Source organism: Carassius auratus, chromosome 5 (assembly GCF_003368295.1).
Source record: "Carassius auratus strain Wakin chromosome 5, ASM336829v1, whole genome shotgun sequence".
In the NCBI taxonomy this organism is placed as follows: domain Eukaryota; kingdom Metazoa; phylum Chordata; class Actinopteri; order Cypriniformes; family Cyprinidae; genus Carassius; species Carassius auratus.
This window is the reverse complement of record NC_039247.1, coordinates 10,591,738-10,611,026: the sequence shown is the minus strand read 5'-3', so window position 1 is coordinate 10,611,026 and position 19,289 is coordinate 10,591,738. Positions and strand designations below refer to the sequence as shown.

The 19,289-nt window shown below is 37.1% G+C and overlaps 1 protein-coding gene and 1 long non-coding RNA gene across 6 annotated transcripts in view; both read right to left on the bottom strand.

Moving 5' to 3' along the window:
* LOC113074853 (calcium/calmodulin-dependent protein kinase kinase 1-like) overlaps positions 1 to 19,289 on the bottom strand; it is a 72,660-nt gene that overhangs the window by 35,318 nt on the left and 18,053 nt on the right. For all 4 annotated transcript variants that reach the window (XM_026247584.1, XM_026247598.1, XM_026247593.1 and 1 more), the window contains exons 2-3: positions 16,113 to 16,166; positions 8,333 to 8,740 (exon numbers count right to left, since the gene is read on the bottom strand). In XM_026247584.1, the coding sequence (XP_026103369.1) occupies positions 8,333 to 8,635 (303 nt within the window). In that variant the 5' untranslated portion in view covers positions 8,636 to 8,740; positions 16,113 to 16,166. The remainder of the gene's footprint in view (positions 1 to 8,332; positions 8,741 to 16,112; positions 16,167 to 19,289) is intronic.
* Positions 562 to 2,767, bottom strand: LOC113074901 (uncharacterized). Of its 2 annotated transcripts, none has more exons than XR_003280851.1 (6): positions 2,702 to 2,767; positions 1,903 to 2,007; positions 1,720 to 1,816; positions 1,523 to 1,587; positions 1,208 to 1,420; positions 562 to 1,119 (listed from the first exon to the last, which is right to left on the bottom strand). It is a non-coding gene; the product is annotated as an uncharacterized LOC113074901 (long non-coding RNA). The 2 variants fall into 2 exon arrangements; XR_003280852.1 differs by having other exon boundaries at positions 1,903 to 2,003; positions 2,702 to 2,762.

The window sequence follows — 19,289 nt, the reverse complement described above, 5'->3', positions numbered from 1 at the left end:
AGTACTGGATTCATGTTGATCTTTCCCTTGTCCATCACCTTCAGTTGTGCATGAAATTCCTGCAGCATTATAGTCCATGCAGTATCTTCTAATGCAGCTTTCAGCCTGCCCTTCATCTAACTGAATGTCATTAATGTAACCAAATGTTCATTTCTTAATTAAAACACATTTATCTATTGTTTACAAAATTAAATGGTGTATTTACCAAACACCATTTTTAATATAGAATATTCACCCTACTTTATTATCCAACACCATGTGCAGTACTTTAGTGGAGGATACAACATAATAAGATATTAAATGATAAATTAATTTTTACGATATTAAAAATGGGTTATGTTAAAACCATGTTTTTCTAATCAGATGAAGCCATGCAAATGCATGCATGGTGAAATGTCTTGAGCACCAAAGAATCACATCAAGTTTTTAGAGCTCTCCTGCTTTTCTTCCTCTTCTTGCTTGTCCATGTCCTGGACATATCATAATCTTCCATGTCATAAATTTTTTTGCAGTTGTTATGCAGCACCCTACAGCACAACTGATGAACAAAAGACATGTAACTAATTTAAATCAAATGTCTTTATTGTCAAAATACAATGAACACAAGTATACAGGTGGTGAAAGTCTTGAGTGCAGACTGCAGCGTGACAGTATGGATGACAAATTAATTAATTCATGAATATATATGAAATACAAATTCTGAATATATATATGCAACATACATATATAAGGGACTCAATTCAGGTAGAGAACAATATGTTAAAAATTATGCTATACAGAGAGCATGAATTGAAAACAATAATAATCACAGTACACATACATCTCTGCAGTAAAGCACGGTATGAATTAGTGCAAACAGAATGTCAGGGTGCATAATAATATTGAGTCCAGTCAGCATAACTGATAAGAGTGCAGGGCATATGAGGTTGGTGGGGTGTGTATGGTTTTACTGGTATGAGTTCAGTTCAGTCTGATTGCCTGTGAAAGGAACTTGTCTCACTGTCTGCTGGTGTAGGTTCTGTGATAACGTCTGCCTGATGGTAACAGTGAGAGCAATCCATGGCTCGGCTGGCTGGAGTCTCTGACCGTCCTCCTCACACTCCACCTGGTCTAGATGTCCTGGAGAGACAAAACATGTATTTAGGGTATGGTAAATCAATAAACAATATAAAGTATTTTTATTTATAATTGTTGCACTGGACTTAACATCGATTCTTGTTGGGGATATTGGCCAAAAGAATCCCACCACAACTAGCTCTCGTTGTTTTGCTGTGATGTTTACTTTTACAGGCCGTAACATCTGAGCTGTCGCAGTAGAGCGGTTTGTGAATGCAGTCTTCACAGCAGATAACTGATGGGTTCAGGTAGCAGTGATGCACTCGGTGGCCATTCAATTGATATCTTCATCAACTGGCTCCATCTTAATTCAAACAAACAGACAAAACAATAAGTCAGCAATAACAGCAATAACCATTCTAGAGTAATAGTGTTGGTGAATACAGGTGCAGGTGTCAGTACTCACCATATTCAGTCATTTCCTTCCCAAATCACAGAGATGATGCACAGCTGATTTGCTCATTCTAGGAGCTATAAAAAGATGTATATGTGAAAAACTATAACTGCTGACTTGAAAAGTCTTTTGAGAGATCAACATCAATGTTGTACCACACATAACTGCATTGAATTCAGACATACAAATGGAAATGTGAAACTTTTCACCTTTCTGTCTTTTCTTTTGGGGCACAAGAAGTCCATGTTCATTCCTCATTTCTTTAGGACTGGCTTGACTGATTTTCTTTGCGTTTCTGGTCTTCAGCTGTAAAACAAGAAAATATTTATTGACCCCATGTTTAATCATTATTGTTGTTTAAAAATATAAATAAAGCAGTTATAATTATATACTTCAAGCACAAGTTCCTTGGCAACTCTAGTAGGCTCCTGAGTTCATCTGTACACATCAGATTCAGCGTCTGAGAAAATGCCATCATGCAAACTCTCAGTTTCTGCCTTACAACAGAGCATAAAACAATGTGTGAGTGAAGGAGTACAGGATAAAGATGAAGTGAGAAAGGCAGAATTTTGTGTATAAATTTAACAGAATGAGAGGAACATTTAAGAGATTTAAGAGAACAGTACTGTCTGTTGGCGTGGATGCTAAAATACTTCTCATTATAGTTATTGGTCTTTGTGTGAACAGCTTTAAGTGATCTGATTTGCCCAAATTCATTGAAGATCTGATTTGTAGCACTTGAAAAGTTAAACTAGGATTTCCATTCTCTTGCTTCTAAGACAGATGTGTTCAGTAACATCACCATAGAAAGAAAGGCAGACTATGAGGTGTGGACAGATATCATGTACTGTTGAAACAGGAAGAGGCGGCACCAATTTGTAAAGATTAATAAAGAATACAATGGACTTCATTTAAACTTCATGATATAAACACTCTTACAATGGGCACAATCTGATGGGAGCTGTGGTAATAGCCAATAACAGGCAGTAGGAGTAAAAGTTGTAGAATTTTGTACAAGTACGCTTGTGCAATATAATATGATTATTGTATGAATTATTACTACAACAACATGCTCTTTGTTGAGTGTTCTTCCTGATAGGCTATGTGAACCAAAATTTAAGAAACATCAAATGCTGAGAAAAATGTATCTGCAGTAAGGTTCAGCCAAGGTGTTCAGACGCACAGACGTACCATTGCAAGTGTTTGCCTTTGCAGCTTTTGGTCTTCTTCATAAATGCACAAGATGGTCAAATTCAAATCTCATGACAGGCCTTCCTGAAATATAAACATGTTGAGACAGTGTGTTAAAATGATCTGTGACCAAAATATTTGATTAACACATAATATAAGAATGCGTTCATTAAAGCAAATCAGTTATAACTAAGAGTCTTCAACATTACCTGTGAGGGGTTGAACCTTTGAAGGACTTGTTCAGCCCCCTTGACAGCTTCTTCAATATCAGCATTGGGAGCGTGGAGTTAAAGTTAACTGTTAATTCTAGCAGAGCGAGAGAGAGAGAGAGAGAGAGAGAGAGAGAGAGAGAGAGAGAGAGAGAGAGAGATTTTACAAGAGATGGCTTCTTTAAAGATCTGCTGGATTACAGGTTGTTGTGGAGCATGTAATCCGACGTAACTGCAAAACAGAAAAAAGAATGAATTACAATTACTTCACAAAAAGATATTAAAGGCATGGCAAACTTAGTGGTTACTGTGCTTTACAAATAGTGTAGAGTAAAAACACAATTACTGTGGTAAAATCCTGGTAAGTGCTGTGGTTATTGTGTGTTAGTAACTACAAATACCACAGTAAAACTATGGTTACTATGGTAAACCCATAGTACAGTAAATGTTGTGGTTATTGTGCGTTAGTAACTACAAATACCACAGTAAAACTACGGTTACAGTAGGAGAAGCATGGTAAATATGCTGTAGTTACTGTGTATTGGCTACACATGACGTGGTCAAGAAAAGTTAGACTAGTATTGTAAAAATATGCTAAATGTGTGGACTTTTTACACGATCACGATTATCACGCGATATTGGGTTGGGTGCTTTATTGTGCTTGTATCAGTCATGTCTAAAAGCTGAAGACCCATGTCACATCATTATTTATTTAAAACTGCAACAGGTCTATATACAGTAGGCCTACAGGTTAGCTTAGGCTAATGACAATGGTAGGCTAGCTGAGCAGCCCCCTGACCCATAATTTGAGCATAAACTGCCCTTTAAAACACGACCCTGTCTAACGTGATGCAGAAATAATGAAATAATTAAAACAATACGGTTAACCACGTGATATCATTACAAAAAGAAGAAGAAAAAAAAGATGTTTACCCTTGCTTACCTGTTTGAAGGTGTACGCGCATCAGGTGAACTGGACGATCCTCGCTGGTGACGTCACTGCCGCTGAAGATGATGCGTGTTATTTGGACGCATCTGCTCTCCACCGAAATTAATGTGAAGTATTGGTGTATCATATTCACTCAAAAATGGCATTTGGCGTATGCATTACACGCAACTAGAAAGTGTAAAGTCGTGTTATTTATACGCAGACTGATGGCAATTGTACGGTGAATTCCAGCGAAAAGTTGGTAACCTTATTTTAGAACCAGACCGCAAGCCATCCGGGACGTCTTGTGGCCAGAAATCTGCGCATTCTCTGTTTGCGTATCCTGTGCGCTTTTGTCATTGGCGGAGCAGTCGGTCAATCCCACCTTTCAGATAAATACGACTTGTGATTGGACTGTACGTCAGCAGACAGCAAAGCATTGGCCAAGAGCAGAAGGCCCTCCCTCCAGGCTTTTTTTTTTGTTACGAGGTTGCGAAGCTTCATTTTCGCTTAGTCTGAGTTTCAGAGTTTCAGAGCAGAGCTGCGTGACAACACTGCCACAAATCACGTGAGTCGCAAACTCACAACTGTGTGAGCGTATCTCCGCAAAGTGGGTGTTGTAAACTCGGCTCTGAAAAAATAGTCTGCATAGGAGGGCAAATGTAATGTCATGTAATAAATTTCGCCCTTTCGAACCTCTGTTTTCAGAGTTTCAAAACTTTTTTTCACCTATTTGCACACAAGTTTTCAGATCACTATTTACAGAGTTTCAAATCTTGAAAACAAACTATACACTAGGAGAACAGTGACAAATTCGAAACCCTGAAAAAATGATTGCACAACACCATTAAAAAGAGTGTTGCACTTCTGAAGAAGGAAAACTCAAAAACAAAATGATGTTTGAAGAGATTAAATTTTTTTTACCACTTTGCAAGCCTGCAAAGCTCTGTTTTCAGAGTTTCAAAACTTTTTTTCACACATTCGCACACCATTTTTCAGATCACCATTTACAAGGTTTCAAACCTGGAAAACAATCTAATACAGTGGGAGAACACTGACAAATTTGAAACTCTGAAAAATTCTTTGCGCAACATCGTAAAAAAAACTTGCAGTTCTGAAGAAGGAAATCTCAAAAACAACATAATGTTTGCAGAGATATTTTTATTTTTTTTACATTTTGCAAGCTTGCAAATCTTATTTTTCGAACTTGCGAAACTTTTTTTTGTAAGATTTTGAGTTTTCGAACACTTAGTTTCAACCTTTCAGCACTGTATTTTCAGTTTTGAATCATGGCAGGATTTAAATCCCATAGGGAAAAAGAAACCGAGACAGAGAAAGAGCAAAAGCGAGGGAGGAAGAGGAATATCCAGTGATGTGAAATCTGACAGTCAATTACTTTGACTACTCCATGTTCCTTAAACAAAACAGCCTCACATTACTGCTCACACTTCAGCTGGAGCGTCAAAGCAGAGACGAGAGTGTGCATGACAGCTGTCTGAAGTCTGACAACAGATAGAGAGACAGGACCACAGACTTTTTTTTTTTTTCTTGTCCTGTAAGTCAAAGAAAACAGTAGAGTCCAGTAAAAACAGAAAACAGTAAATATGGGACTGGAGCTGCTGGGAGGAAGGGAAAGAGACAATGAAGGAGAGAGAGAGAGAGAATCAGGAAGAGAATGAGAGGTTGGGAACATTAGAAACAGGATCACATGACAAATAGTCTCAGGAAATGAAGGAAACAGGACACCTCAACCTCTGAAAAATCAATTATGACCCATATAAAATCGGTCTAATTTATTAATAATTGTGTAATACCGGATGAGATGCATATCACTTTATTCTTACTCTGGTTCTAATGTTGATAGATCTGGATTATTGTGATTGTATGGGTTATTAGTTAGTATAATATACACCCAGATAGTCTCTGAACACGCAGCTCATTTGCATTTAAAGTCATACACACCAAAAGAGCTCTTTTTCAGACAAGGCCCAACATGTTATAATAAATGATCCGTGGGTTATTTTGAGCTGACTCATTCTGGGAAAACCCAAGACCAATATTACATCTTGTAAATAGGGGCACTATAGGTGCCCTTTAAATAGTAATAATATTTCACAGTATTACTGTTTTATTGTATTTTTGATCAATGTAATTTTATTTTGTTTACTCTTTGTATTAGACTTTCAAAACCACTTAAAAATCATACTGACAACAGCTTTATGAACGGTAGTTTACAATTCATGTTGTACAATTAATCACTTATTATAATTTATACATGAAAATGTTTGTACACAAGTTTTTTTTTTTGTACAAACATGACCATAGTTAGGGAATGAGATGCAATGTAATATTTCCTCAAGATGCTGCATCCACTAAATGAAAAAAATAAATTGTAAAACTAGTGAAACACAACATTATCAGGTGTAATTTTCCCTGCAGAACAGTAAGAGTAAATCAGTGTAAAGCTCTCCTTCACAGCTCTTTCCACCGGTGATAACCATCTCACAGGCAGCAACGTAAATCATGACAGAACATGTGAGAATGTGGGAAAGATACAGTACGCTGCGCTCCTCTAATCTCTGTTTTATGAGGCTGTTTTATCTCTAACTACCAGCGATCAAATCAGAGCCTGCAGCCATTCTGCCACTAAAACAAAGAGTACAGAGATATTAGATTAACAATAAGACCCTTAGAAAAGACTGAGGAATGTTTGAGTTCTTCAGATTTCATAAGAATATGTGCTAAAGTGTTCATTACACACTTTTTATTGATAATAAAGATGTCAACAGAATTTTGGTTGTGATATCAGGTGACCAAATTTCAATGCAGTGCAATGTCTCCAATACCGTCATCAGCCGATGCTGATATTTTGTTGTTTTTAAGTTGTGTTGTAAAGTAACCAAAATCCAACATTAAGCTAACATTTAAAAAAAATAACAACAACAACTTCAAATTGATGTCAAATACTAACGTCAACCCGATTTTCATTCTCAATCAAAATGCAATGGGCTCCAACGTCAAACTGACATTATATTGATGTTGGTGCCTGCGGGGGGCAAAAACATATTTTTTCCAGATTCATTTCACACTTGTCTAGTACAAAAATGTTGTTTTATTTCATAATTACTGTGTATACGTTTTTCTTTATTTATCCCCAAATAATGTCTCTTTCTCTCTTTTTTTCTCCCCCTAAGGTGGTTTGCAAGTCTCCCAGCCTGGACAAACTGATCTGGGTTGCTAACTTTAGAGGGTTTGGGGCACATATTAACTGTTAGTCTGTTAGTCAGTCTGAAAGATCAGCTGGTTGGTCAGCTAGATCAGTTAAACACCAATGCTGGGAGACCTTATTAAACCAGACAAGACCTGCAAAACAAACTAAACTGGGTTAAAGAATTAGTTTATCTAGAAACTTTTACTTTACTTAGCCTCATGTCATTTTAAACCCATATGACTATCTTTCTTCTGTGGAACAGCAAATGTTATTTTGACAACACACTAGTTACCCTTATCAATGCAATTACAATAAATACAAACTGCCAAAAGCAGTCCATATCGCCATAGACATCAAAATAAGCTAGAATCACAATATCTAGGTCTGTTCAACTGACTTCACAAAACAGACTGATATGGTCAGACTGGGTCTAAAGCAGTTTTATGACATTTAAAAAAAAAGGACAAATAATTGCTTGAGTCTGACTGAAATTAAGCTTAAAAATGCATGTAAATGCACTTATTAATGGCAACTTACCGACTCAACTGGATGACTCTTTGATTTGTAAACAAATAATTTAAAAAAGTGTTCCATGGAAAAAGTCAAATGAGTTTAAAATGACATGAGGGTAAGTACATAATGACAGACCTTTAGTAAACCGAAATGTATCATTTAAGTACTCCAGTATGAACGTACATTAAAAAGATTCAAACGACATCAATGATAAATGATAAATGGCTTTAAGTGCTAAGAGTCTTTGAGAAGAACACATCCAGCTGATGCTCCTCTCAGAGCAGAGAGCCTTTCACACTGCAGATTCACTACAGAGAGAAGATCAATGTCTCAGCCCTCAGACAGACTCGAGCCCCATTAACACACACACACACACACAGCCAAACATCTCATCTCTACAGGTCAGAACAAAGATATTCATTTATAGTAGAAGGTTATTAGGAGGGGGAGGGTGCTGAGGCTGTGTATGAATGAAAAAAGCCTTATTAAAGTTTGGCTGTATGGGTCACCACGTGACCTGGATACTAATCACAGGAAATGAGTTTTGCTTCAAACACACACACACACACACACACACACACACACACACACACCAAGCTCCTCATGCTATGTAAGAGAGGATTTAATAGTATAAAACCAGTCAGGTGTGACCAGATGTCAATAACTATTAAAGACTTGATAGTGCAAATCAATCCAAAACTAATCAGTAGCGGTCGACTAATATATCAGCCAGCAGTTCTAATTCCAGAAGATTTGAACATGTTTCTCACCTGCGAGTCGGAGATGGACACTCGTTTGGACTCGATGGTTGGCTGTCTGGCTATACGGGAATAGCGGTCAGCCCCGCTCCCAGAAGACACGTACGTTCCTCTCTCCTGCAATGACATCTTCCTGCCTGACAGGTTTGGCCTCTTGGGCGGAGCTTTCTTAACACCTGTCCCATTCTTCACTAAACTGGAAGAGGTATTGGATCTTAGCGACACTGCAGACATCTTGTCAGTCATCTCATTGGTCTGGGAGAAGTCTGGGTCAGGGTCCGCCCCCATGCAACCAGGATCACTGCTCATCGCCATGAAGATGGAGTAGGAGGAGCTTGGAGGCAGGGAGGAGGGGTGTGGGGGAGTTTTGCATTAAATGTTCCACCACCAATATCGGCTTGCAGTTACAGGAAGCTGTGGCTATACAGAGAGATATAGAGAGGAAGGAAGAGACAAAGAGTTTGTAACTGAAATATAATTTCGTCAAACGGTTACACAGATTTTGGTCTTTCCTCATTCAAGAATACAAGTACTGAACGTTGACCAGATCGCTGCTCAATGGACTGACTTCCCTTAAAGCAATGGTTCTCATCAGGCAGCCTGGGGCCCACTGTAGCCTCAACCAAGCTTAAAGCAGGACCTAGGATTACTTAAATCATTAGTTCACCCAAAAATAAAAATTAAGCTGTGTTTTACTCACCCCCGTGCATCCTAGATGTATATGACTTTCTTCTTTCAGACGAATCCGAGTCGGAGTTATATAAAAAAAAGTCTTGACCTTTCAAGCTGTTTAATAGCACTCAGCGGGTGTTGCATGCATCAGTCCAAAAGAAGTCAAATAAAAAGAGGCCATCCATAAAAATAAGTCTCTCGCACTGCTCTGGAGGTGGGGGGGAACAAAGTCCTCCTGTGGCGAATCGATGTATTTTTGCGCAACTGTCAGTACAAGCAAGATTGATTATTAGGTTTTGAATTATGGATTTTTTTTTTTTTTACAAAAATGTATCGTTTTGCCACATGAGGCCTTTGTTCACCCCCGGAGATGTGTGAGACACTTTTCTTTATGGATGAGTGCTTTTTATTTGACTTCTTCTGGACTGATGCATGCCACACCCCCTGAGTGATATTAAACAGCTTGAAGGATCAAAGACAATTTTTAATATAACTCCAACTGGATTCATCTGAAAGAAGAAAGTCGTATACACCTAGGATGCCTCTGGGTACAGTTAAACGTTAATTCATTATTACATCAATTATAAAAATACTTAAACAACTGAACTTTGTTAAAATGCTAAAAACAAACAATAAAGATATAAACTGAAATCAAATGTCTTTTTCCCCTCACTCCCTATTGTTTTTATTCAAGTACATATTTCTTGAAAGCAAAATTAATTGTTGTTAATTCATTTACTATATCAACACTCCAAGGTTTTGTTAAAAACATATGACACCAGATGATTTCTGATAGTGGATGATTTGTGTCAGAGAACAGCCACGTTGTTATCAAATATGTTTAGAAATTAATTGTAGTAAATTTTGTGGAGTTTTTTATATATTAATTTCTGCCATTTTTTTTTGTACTTATCTGTAAAATGTTATAATAATTGTAAATTATAATGATATTTATAATAACAGATCCTTTGAGTCAAAAAGGTTTAGAGGTTGCCGTATCATTAAACTCTGCTCAACTTTGTTGCACTGACAATGAATAAATAACAGCAACTATAAAAGACAAAAAAAAAACTTTTATAAAAACAATACTTGAAGTGTAACCACATAATTGATATTATATTTTCATCCAATCAAATTTCATTGCTCTCATTCCTCATCCTTCTTAAACAAGTAGAAAAATGAAAGGCTCTGTGTGAACATTATAAGTCCTCGACTTCATTTCGGACTCTAATGAGGGTCAGTTAGGCCTTGATCATGCTCTCCATGGCATTCTTCTGACATTAAGTGTGTGGCGGGTGTGAATATCACTGACAGCAAGGTGCCAATGAAGTCATCCAAACATGACCAGCTAATTGAAAAAAAAAATTGTGTTTCTCAGGGAGCCCAATTTCTTCAGACGGGAGATAATTAGGAATCTCCACTGTGAACAAGAACTGCTTTGTACCCACAGACGTGTGTGTGTGTGTGCGCGCGCGTGTATATGCATCCTATTTCCCTCAGAGCCTTTAGACTGAAATAATCTATCTATCTGTCTTTCTGGGGTTTGTTTGTGGAAGAATTAGACAATGAGAGAGTCTTTTCCTCCATCCATACACACAGTTGACTGCCCGAGGCCTATTGATTAACACACTGCAGAGTCAGACTCAACCCCACTGCAACCGAGCTTCAGAAAGCTAACAAATCATTTGGAACATTACAGGATCCTGAACCCAAACGGCAAATGATATCAGTTCATGAAACAGTAAAATATACTATCATAAACAAAACGAAGATTCAAGACGAAGAAAAGGAGAGAATGTTACAGAGTATTTAAGTATAGAAGCATCTTAACACCCAAGCTTTCGAATGGCAGTGAGTGTATATAAAAATATTATTAGAAATGTAAAGTAACTGTAAACAAATATTTGTACAATTGTAATTTCCAATTAGAATACATTTAAAATACATTTAAAATCACATAAAATACATTAAAAAAGCATATATAAAAAAGACAAGACATATTTGGTAACAGAAAACACTTCTGTTAATCAACCAAGCTAACACGGTCACATATTTCACTCCAAAAATCTCCCCAAATCATTTATACGCATTTTACAATAACATAAATCCCATAGAACACCAGCATCTTCTTATGAAGCTCCTGTCAATTGAGAACAACAGATCAAATGCAAAGTTCCCATTTACCCACATTAATCTCCAAATCAATCAATTTATGGCAGTCAAATGTTTATCTTCTAAATGTCTGCTAATCGGGACTGAGAGATTATGCAAATAGTTCACACATTGGCTGAAGTGTCCAAAATTTGCACAGACTGAGCGGGTATCCCTGTCTGTCTGTCTGTCTGCGGGCCGCGAGGCCACTGTGCTCTCCTCTTACATCAACGTCTCTCTTATGATCAGATATTGCTTGCTTCATACTGAGAGAATCAAAGCAGTGCTGAACATCTGCTGGAGTCTCTTTTTTATAGATATGAGATGTGGAAATACAAAATACAGCTCTCGACATGGAAACTAAGAGTGATAGAAAGCAGAAGAGAACGACGTAGGAATGAATTTCTTCATCCACTCTCATAATACCGTTCCACACATCTCCCTTCATTTCTTACTGCCATTGTCTTGTTTCACATGCAACCCATTTCAGAGAATCCTCGATGAGGGCATGGAGAATAACCATAGGAGCAGCTGAACAATAGAAATGTCATCATAACTAAATCCTTCTGTCCTACAGTGGGCTGGAGAGACTGAGGCATGAGACAGGCTCTAGAAACAGAGCAAAATACTGTAACGCAAATGTCAAGGGAGCCACTCTCAATTTGACATATTTGGGACGCGCTACATTATACTATTGCTCAAGGTTACCCACAATATTCAGGGCAAACATGGGAGGTTTTCTTCTCCAAGCCCCAGATGCCTTTAAAACTGGCCAGACTAAATTGAATTTGAATGGCTGATATTAAAAAGATTTGTTGGCCTATGCTGAATATATATATGCATGCATATATCTACAAAATCTGAGACAGTGAAACTGAATGAAACCATAGGCACAATCACTTTAACCTTAGATTGCTAAATCTGTCAATCCTAAACGTGAGTCAGTTTATTAAAACAGGAAAATAAAGCTTATCTAATATTGTATCTCAATGCCAAATCATCTATATACAACTAAAGTGTATCTGCACAGAATGAGATTTTATGAATAAATACATGGTGAAGGTTTGGCCCATGAATATTAAATAGGTTACATGACTAGACAGTCTAGCAAGACTACCTGGCAATGTTGACACAAGCTATTTAATATTCATGAGCAAGGCCTTAACACTAACACACCAGGATCAATCCCAGGATTCCAAAACTCATTCCAGCATCACTGTCTCCCAGCGCAGAGTTCAAAGAGCCCCTCTTTCCGCACTCCTGCCAGGCTCAGCAGCGGGGCAGTTTTATCTCACTGCTACCAGAAGATTCAGGCCAGGGCTGTTCCTGGGACAAGCTGTTGAAACAAGTCTCTTATGTGCACCAGGGCTGCATTTATTTGATCAAAAATACAGTAAAAAATGAAATATTTTGAAACATTATTACGATTTAAAATAACTGCTTTCTATTTTATTAAGTTTTAAAATGTAACTTATTCCTGTGACGACAAAGCTGAATTTTAAGCAGCCATTACTCCATACCTCAGAGTCACATGATCCTTCAGAAATAATTTATACTTAATATATTTTAAGACTCTTTGAAGAAAAGAAAGTTCAAAACAACAGTATTTGAGTATCCATTCGGAAATAAAGTCATTTCTTATTTTTTTTTGTTTTTTAAACGGCATCTGAAATGAAATGATACAAGAGCGCAGTGTAGCAGAGACTGCGTGTCACATCCACAAGGCAGCCACGCACCCTTGGCTTGTCAAAATCTAACATGCTCAGCAAAACCATGTGCGGGAGCATTTCACTATAAACACTGATTACATTCACTGTAAACACTATGATAGTGTGTTAAAGTACATGACAACAAACACAACATTCCTGAGTAGTAGCAACCCACAGCTGACTTTCTAAATGTGTACAAATACGCCAGCTCTAAAACATATTATATATAGCCTATAAAATTAGATTTGTGCCACTTTAGATACATGTGAATGTGTGTTCACAGACTAGCAGAACAGTTAAAAGAGAATACTGTAATCCTCAGACTACACTTCCTCCTGGGCAGATGGCCATCTGATAACAACAGAGAGGCATCGGAAGAGAGTTCTTGGTTCATCAGGACTTTGACTCATCCAGACATGTACTTTCACAACCATGGAAAGTGAAAGAATTATGTTACATGCTACAGGCCTTAAATGCACTAAAATGACTTCTATCTGTCTGCATTTCTTCCTGTTCATGCAATCGGGTGTTAGGTGAACCACATGTTCAATGAATGTTTGCTTGTATTTTTTCCTCATTAAAATGGTAACATAAAGAGTTCTATGTTAATGTTTTAAAAAGTAGGGCAAATCTTAATATAATTAATTTGGCTAAATTGTGTTGAAACTATTGTCAGTGAATGAATGAAAGGACTGTAACACTAAAAAGTGCACATATTCTAGCCATTTTGATTTGCCATCTTAATTATGCTCCCTCCAAAATTTGGCCAAATTCTAAGGTAGCATCACACCATTGTTAAAAAGGAAATACCAGAATGCTTTGCGGCAAGCTCTGTAATATAAAGAAAATCAAAGATGGCAGATGACGCACAGTTCAAAGTTGAATCTAAAATCTATTTAACCCAGTATTTGTGGGTGCTATTTAGTTTTATGCTACTACCATAATAATATACCTGCTTTGTGTCCAACAGTAAGTACTTGCTATCGTCAAACAACATCAAACCTTTTTTACAAAATCTGTATGTAAAAAATTTAATAATACATTTAGCTTCATTAGCTCAATTCACACTAAATACTTCTTATGCTTGACTGTCATATTAAACATTGCAATTTCTCCCAATTCTGTCTATAGTAGGCTAGCATGTTTAAGCTAGCAAGTTTAGCTGACTTTCTAACCTCATCCAGACAGGCCTGTCAGCTCCTGCTAAAGAGAATCTAACTCACACCGTGTTTTTCAGTGTGTGAGCGTGAGTTTGCATTCACAGATGCTTCAATTGTTCTCCCAGGTGCTAGATATCCATTTCAATCCAAGACATCTGTATGCAGTGAGGAGACATTAGTGAGCAAACACACACACACACACTTTCTTCCTGCACTGGCAGAGCTGAGCTCTAGCAGGGATCCTCGTGGAAGCAGAGTTCATTTATGCGACTGTTAAAGCGAATCCCTCCGGATGAGGAGGAACGCACAGAGCAGAGTGAAGGATACTGTATGTGAAGAGGGAAAACAGGAGGAGGAGAGGTGAACAACTGCAATGCTCCATGCCCACGTTCTGCCTCCTCTCACTTCAATTCAACACCAAAGCTTTGAAGCAAACTGTGAGAGAACAGCGCCCAAACGGTTCTAGCGCTGTATCAGTCAGTGGGTGGTGATCGGGAGCCGTGTGCTATTAGACAAGATAAACAGCAAACTATCGCTTGACTAAACACAGGGAGAAAGATGTGCTTTGAAATAGAAAATAATGAATGGTGTGTCCCCATCAACTTTCTACAGTCAACAACAGTGGTTCTCAACAAGTAAGTGCTATTATCATGGAGTCATGGAAAGCTGAAAAAATTAAAAATGTACATGCAAATTATAAAATGCAACTATATATGATCATTCATATGTAGGACAACAAAATGAATACTTTTAATTTTTAAAAGGGAAGAAAAATGCTCTTACATCCATCTGTCAACTTGGTAGAAGCCAAATTAGGCAGATGCCAACATGGACAGTTTTATGCTTAAAAGCCACGAACAAAAATAGACTGCAAAACTAGATTACTAAACCTATTAGAAGTAGTAGTAGTAATAGTAATATCAGTAGTATAATAATACTATTGTAACTATTTTTCACCAAAAAAAAAAAAGCCAGTTATTTCTGTTTTGTTGTAGTGTTTCAGTGTGTCAAACCTTCCTTTAGCCATTAATTGTAATAATCCAGTGAGGAGTCTGACAGCAGCCAGTGCTCCACACAGAGATCTGATCTCATCATCATCATCATCATCATCATCCAGTCCATCTGGAGTTAAATGACTTTTCACAGTAATGTAGCTGTGCAGGTACTGTAGGTTTCTTCAAGCATCTTTGAGTCGGTGCCACAGTTCATCTGTACTGAGCCTGTCTCAGTTTTTTCAGTTTTTCTTGTTACTCCAGATGGAGATCAGATCTCTGTGTGGACCCCTGGCTGTTGTCAGACTCCTTGTGCAAACAAAAATCTCATTGGATTATTATAATTAATGACAGAAGGAATGTTTGGAAATGTAAACAGATATGTCCTACTGATAAACTACAGCAAAATATATAAATGACTGATTAAAACCTTTTTTTTTTTTGTCTTTGAAAATACTAATGGCTAAACACACTTCCATTTTTGTTCATACATTTACTAAACTGTCAGTTGTCTTATGATTGTGAAACACTAAAAACTAAAACACCCTCTGCAAGCACATGTTGGATAAAAAGAAGGCTAAAATCAATATTTATTACTCTAGTAGTGGTTAAGCCAGCCAGATAACCAGCAAAGACAGGTTTGGCTACTAAACAATTAAGTGACACACTTAACTTCTTCCAGCTAGTGTACATCCAAATGCATCTAATACATGATGTATAAGAGTATAGTCTTACCATCTAAGAAGGCTATAAAGAGCCATAACTTTCCCTTTAAGAGGCTGCTAAGCGCTGAGGGAGAGTGGGAGCACTGATGAGATGAATATTGACAAGCTTTAAACTGCTGGAGCACACAGTGATTGAGGACACGGCCAATGTACATGCAGATGAATACAAATGGGCTTTCACTCATGGAGGAACAACTAGACAGGTTACAGTTACAGAGTTTAACATGCTGACGCTTGCGTTAAGCTGCCCTTTTGGATCTACAAATGTCTTGATGTAAACAGGTGTGTTATTTTAAAAGGACCGGTCAAAAATAACTGTAACACTAAGACAGTGATAATAAAGTGGATCTTATCAAGTATATAGAGGTAGAAGTAGGACTTACCTCAGTCTTGCAGCGCTGGATGTTTCTTGCACAAGTCTCTCTACGGCAAGGGATCTGTGAGGGATATAGAAAACTCTGTTAACCTAGTATGAGTAAATGTCAACACAAAGAGTAAACGAGCCTCCAAAACCCATTATTCAAAATATGCATTAACCCATCCAAAGTGCACACACACAGAGCAGTGAACACACACACACACTGTGAACACACACCCGGAGCAGTAGGCAGCCATTTATGCTGTGGCGCCCGGGGAGCAGTTGGGGATTCGATGCCTTGCTCAAGGGCACCTCAGTCATGGTATTGAAAGTGGAGAGAGCAATGTACATGCACTTCCCTCACCCACAATTCCTGCTGGCCCGAGACTAGAACTCACAACCCTTCGATTGCAAGTCCGACTCTCTAACCATTAGGCCACGACTTCCCCCAAATAAATTGTTACAATATTAAAAATGTGATCTACAGTTGATAGATCATTTATGAACTATTATGGAAAATGGATAATATGAATTCTGCTGGTGTGATGCCCTGCCCAGCACTTTTTTTTTGTCTTTTTTCCCCATCACATATTTTAGTAAATGTTTGAAAGCTTAAAATCTCAAAATTAATAATCAATTTGAAATCAGACATTGCTTTACCATGGAAATGGTACTTTTAATGGGCAACTGTAAAGTGTCATATTACAAAATGGAATACGGTATTTTACAAGCTAAACCTTTTAATTTTATAGCAACTTAAAAACTATTTTGTAAAATATTTGAAAAAAAAAATTTCTTTACAGTAAATTAAAACTTCTATAACTTTTTTTATACTTTGAACTTTTGAAATGATTTCACTTCTGCGATACTTTTTTTCCCGCAAAAAACATTAAACAGTATTCAGCGTATTAGAATGATTTCTGAAGGATGACGTAAGTCTGGAGAAACGGCTGCCGAAAAATTTCATTTAAAAATATATTCCAATAGAACACACTTACCTGAAATTGTAATAATATTAGGGGGTGCACGATAAATATTGGCTGACGATTAATGCGCATCTCGTCAGTAAAGTCATTTTTCTAATCAGCAGTAAATATCATCAGGTGCGTGATTCACATAGATATCTATCGTGCACAGACACCTAAATATTATTTCACAATATTATTGTTTTTACTGTATTTTTCAAATAAATGCAGCCTTGGTGAGCATGAGACATTTCAAAAACGTAAAAATAAAAACTTTTTGGTGCAAAAATATCAACTGCGCAAGTCTCACAACTGTTCAGTGGATTTTCTAGGTGTTTCTGGAGAGTGGCACAGTGATACAGCACACAAGACAGAAGCCAAAGCTCATTCTAACCAAGTTTTCCTGATTACAATTATTACATGCATAACTCAAGACATTTCTAAGCTTAGTGAACAGAAGACAGCAGCAGCAGACAAGCTCAAGTGATTTCCATCTATAAGAGAAGAATTGCCGTCCTCTTTCCAGCAGGAATCCAGAATGCCCTCTTCTCAGAAGTATGATGTGGACAAACGTTTGTCTTTTGATTGCAGAGAGCTCCGAGAAGCCCATTATGTAGACTAGGCCTGGATTTCAGAGCAAATGTAGGATGCGACACAGGGCCAGTGGTTCTGGTTTGCTGTCTTAAGCCACGAGTCTTAATTCCAAACATGAAGCAGCGCCATTAAAACCTATTTAAGTCAGCAAGAAAACAAAACGGAGCTGCCAACACATTCTAGTGGGATGGGGATTTCAGAGGAGGCTGTCAGAGAACGCCAGCGTGAGAGGATGAACGGCCAAAAAAAGACTATTCTCAGAGAGAAACTTCAACTGTACACTCTGCAAAGATGAAAGAACGAATTGAAAATGTAGCTATACAACAGAGAGAGACATAAGAGAGATGCCCTACTGGATATTAGACAGGTACAACAAAGACAACCGCTTAGAGACAGTCTGAGTCCAGACACTTATTTAGACACTTTTATAACACATTACAGTCCATAAAGAATACAGCGTCCCTCACCAAATGGTCCAGGGCCTTTCTGCTATCCATCTACTTAAAGGGCCACCTGGAACATGAAATGTGAATTTAGTAGCCACTTATAAATGACAACAATAGCTTTTATTGATTATGCACAGTCAGACATGCTCACATGATCAACCTACACGAACAGTAGATAGTATATAATAGGCGGAGAACTTCAGCGCTGAAATTGTTTTAGTGTTGTTGGAATATATAAATAAAAGCAAACAAATGATTTTGTCACAAAAGTAATTCATTCATTTTGATTGTTAATACTGCGAGTAAATGTAGATTTTACACAGTACATTTACATTTGTATTTTACAGCAAAGAAGGAATCCTTTAAGAGGTAATTTTTCAGTCATTGGTCTTAATATTAAATATTTATAATGAATATTGGCCGGAATATATATGAATATATGAATAACTGTTTTCATAATTAACATTGAACATTAGTCTCTTACGCTCAACAAGACTGTATTTATTTGAAAAATATATATATATATATATATATATATATATATATATATATATATATATACAGCAAAAGCTAAAATATTGTGAACTATTACAATTTAAAATTACATTTGAAGAAATATTAAATCACAAAAGTTATGTATTCCTGTGATGGTAAAGCTGAATTTTCAGCAGTCACATGATCCTTCAGAAATCACTCTAATATGCTGATTTAGAGCTCAAGAGAGATTTCTTTTGAGCATCAATGATGAAAACACCTTAAACACTTTGGTGGAATACATTTCTTTTCAGGATTCTTTGAGGATTAGAATGTTTAAAAGAACAACATTTATTTAAAATAAATTATAAGAGTCTTTAATGTCACCATTGTTCAATTTATTGAATCTTTTTGAATTTTATTTATTCACATTAATTTATAACATTTTGGCTAAATAATTAAATAAATAATAAATAAACTTAAAAATACAATTAAAAAGGCAGATCTGGGTGAACAAGCCCTAATGACTGCACGGGAAAAGCATTGTGCATTTACTCCAATACATGCACAACCTAACCCATCGATGGATGTTTTTTTCAATAAAAAGCAACACGTCGTTTAAGCGGAGGCTGAATATTCTAAGAATTACAGTACAAGACACGATACGTGAAGTTCACAGTATGGCAGATCCAGCTAACAGCTTTAACGTCTGAAGCCCCGGGC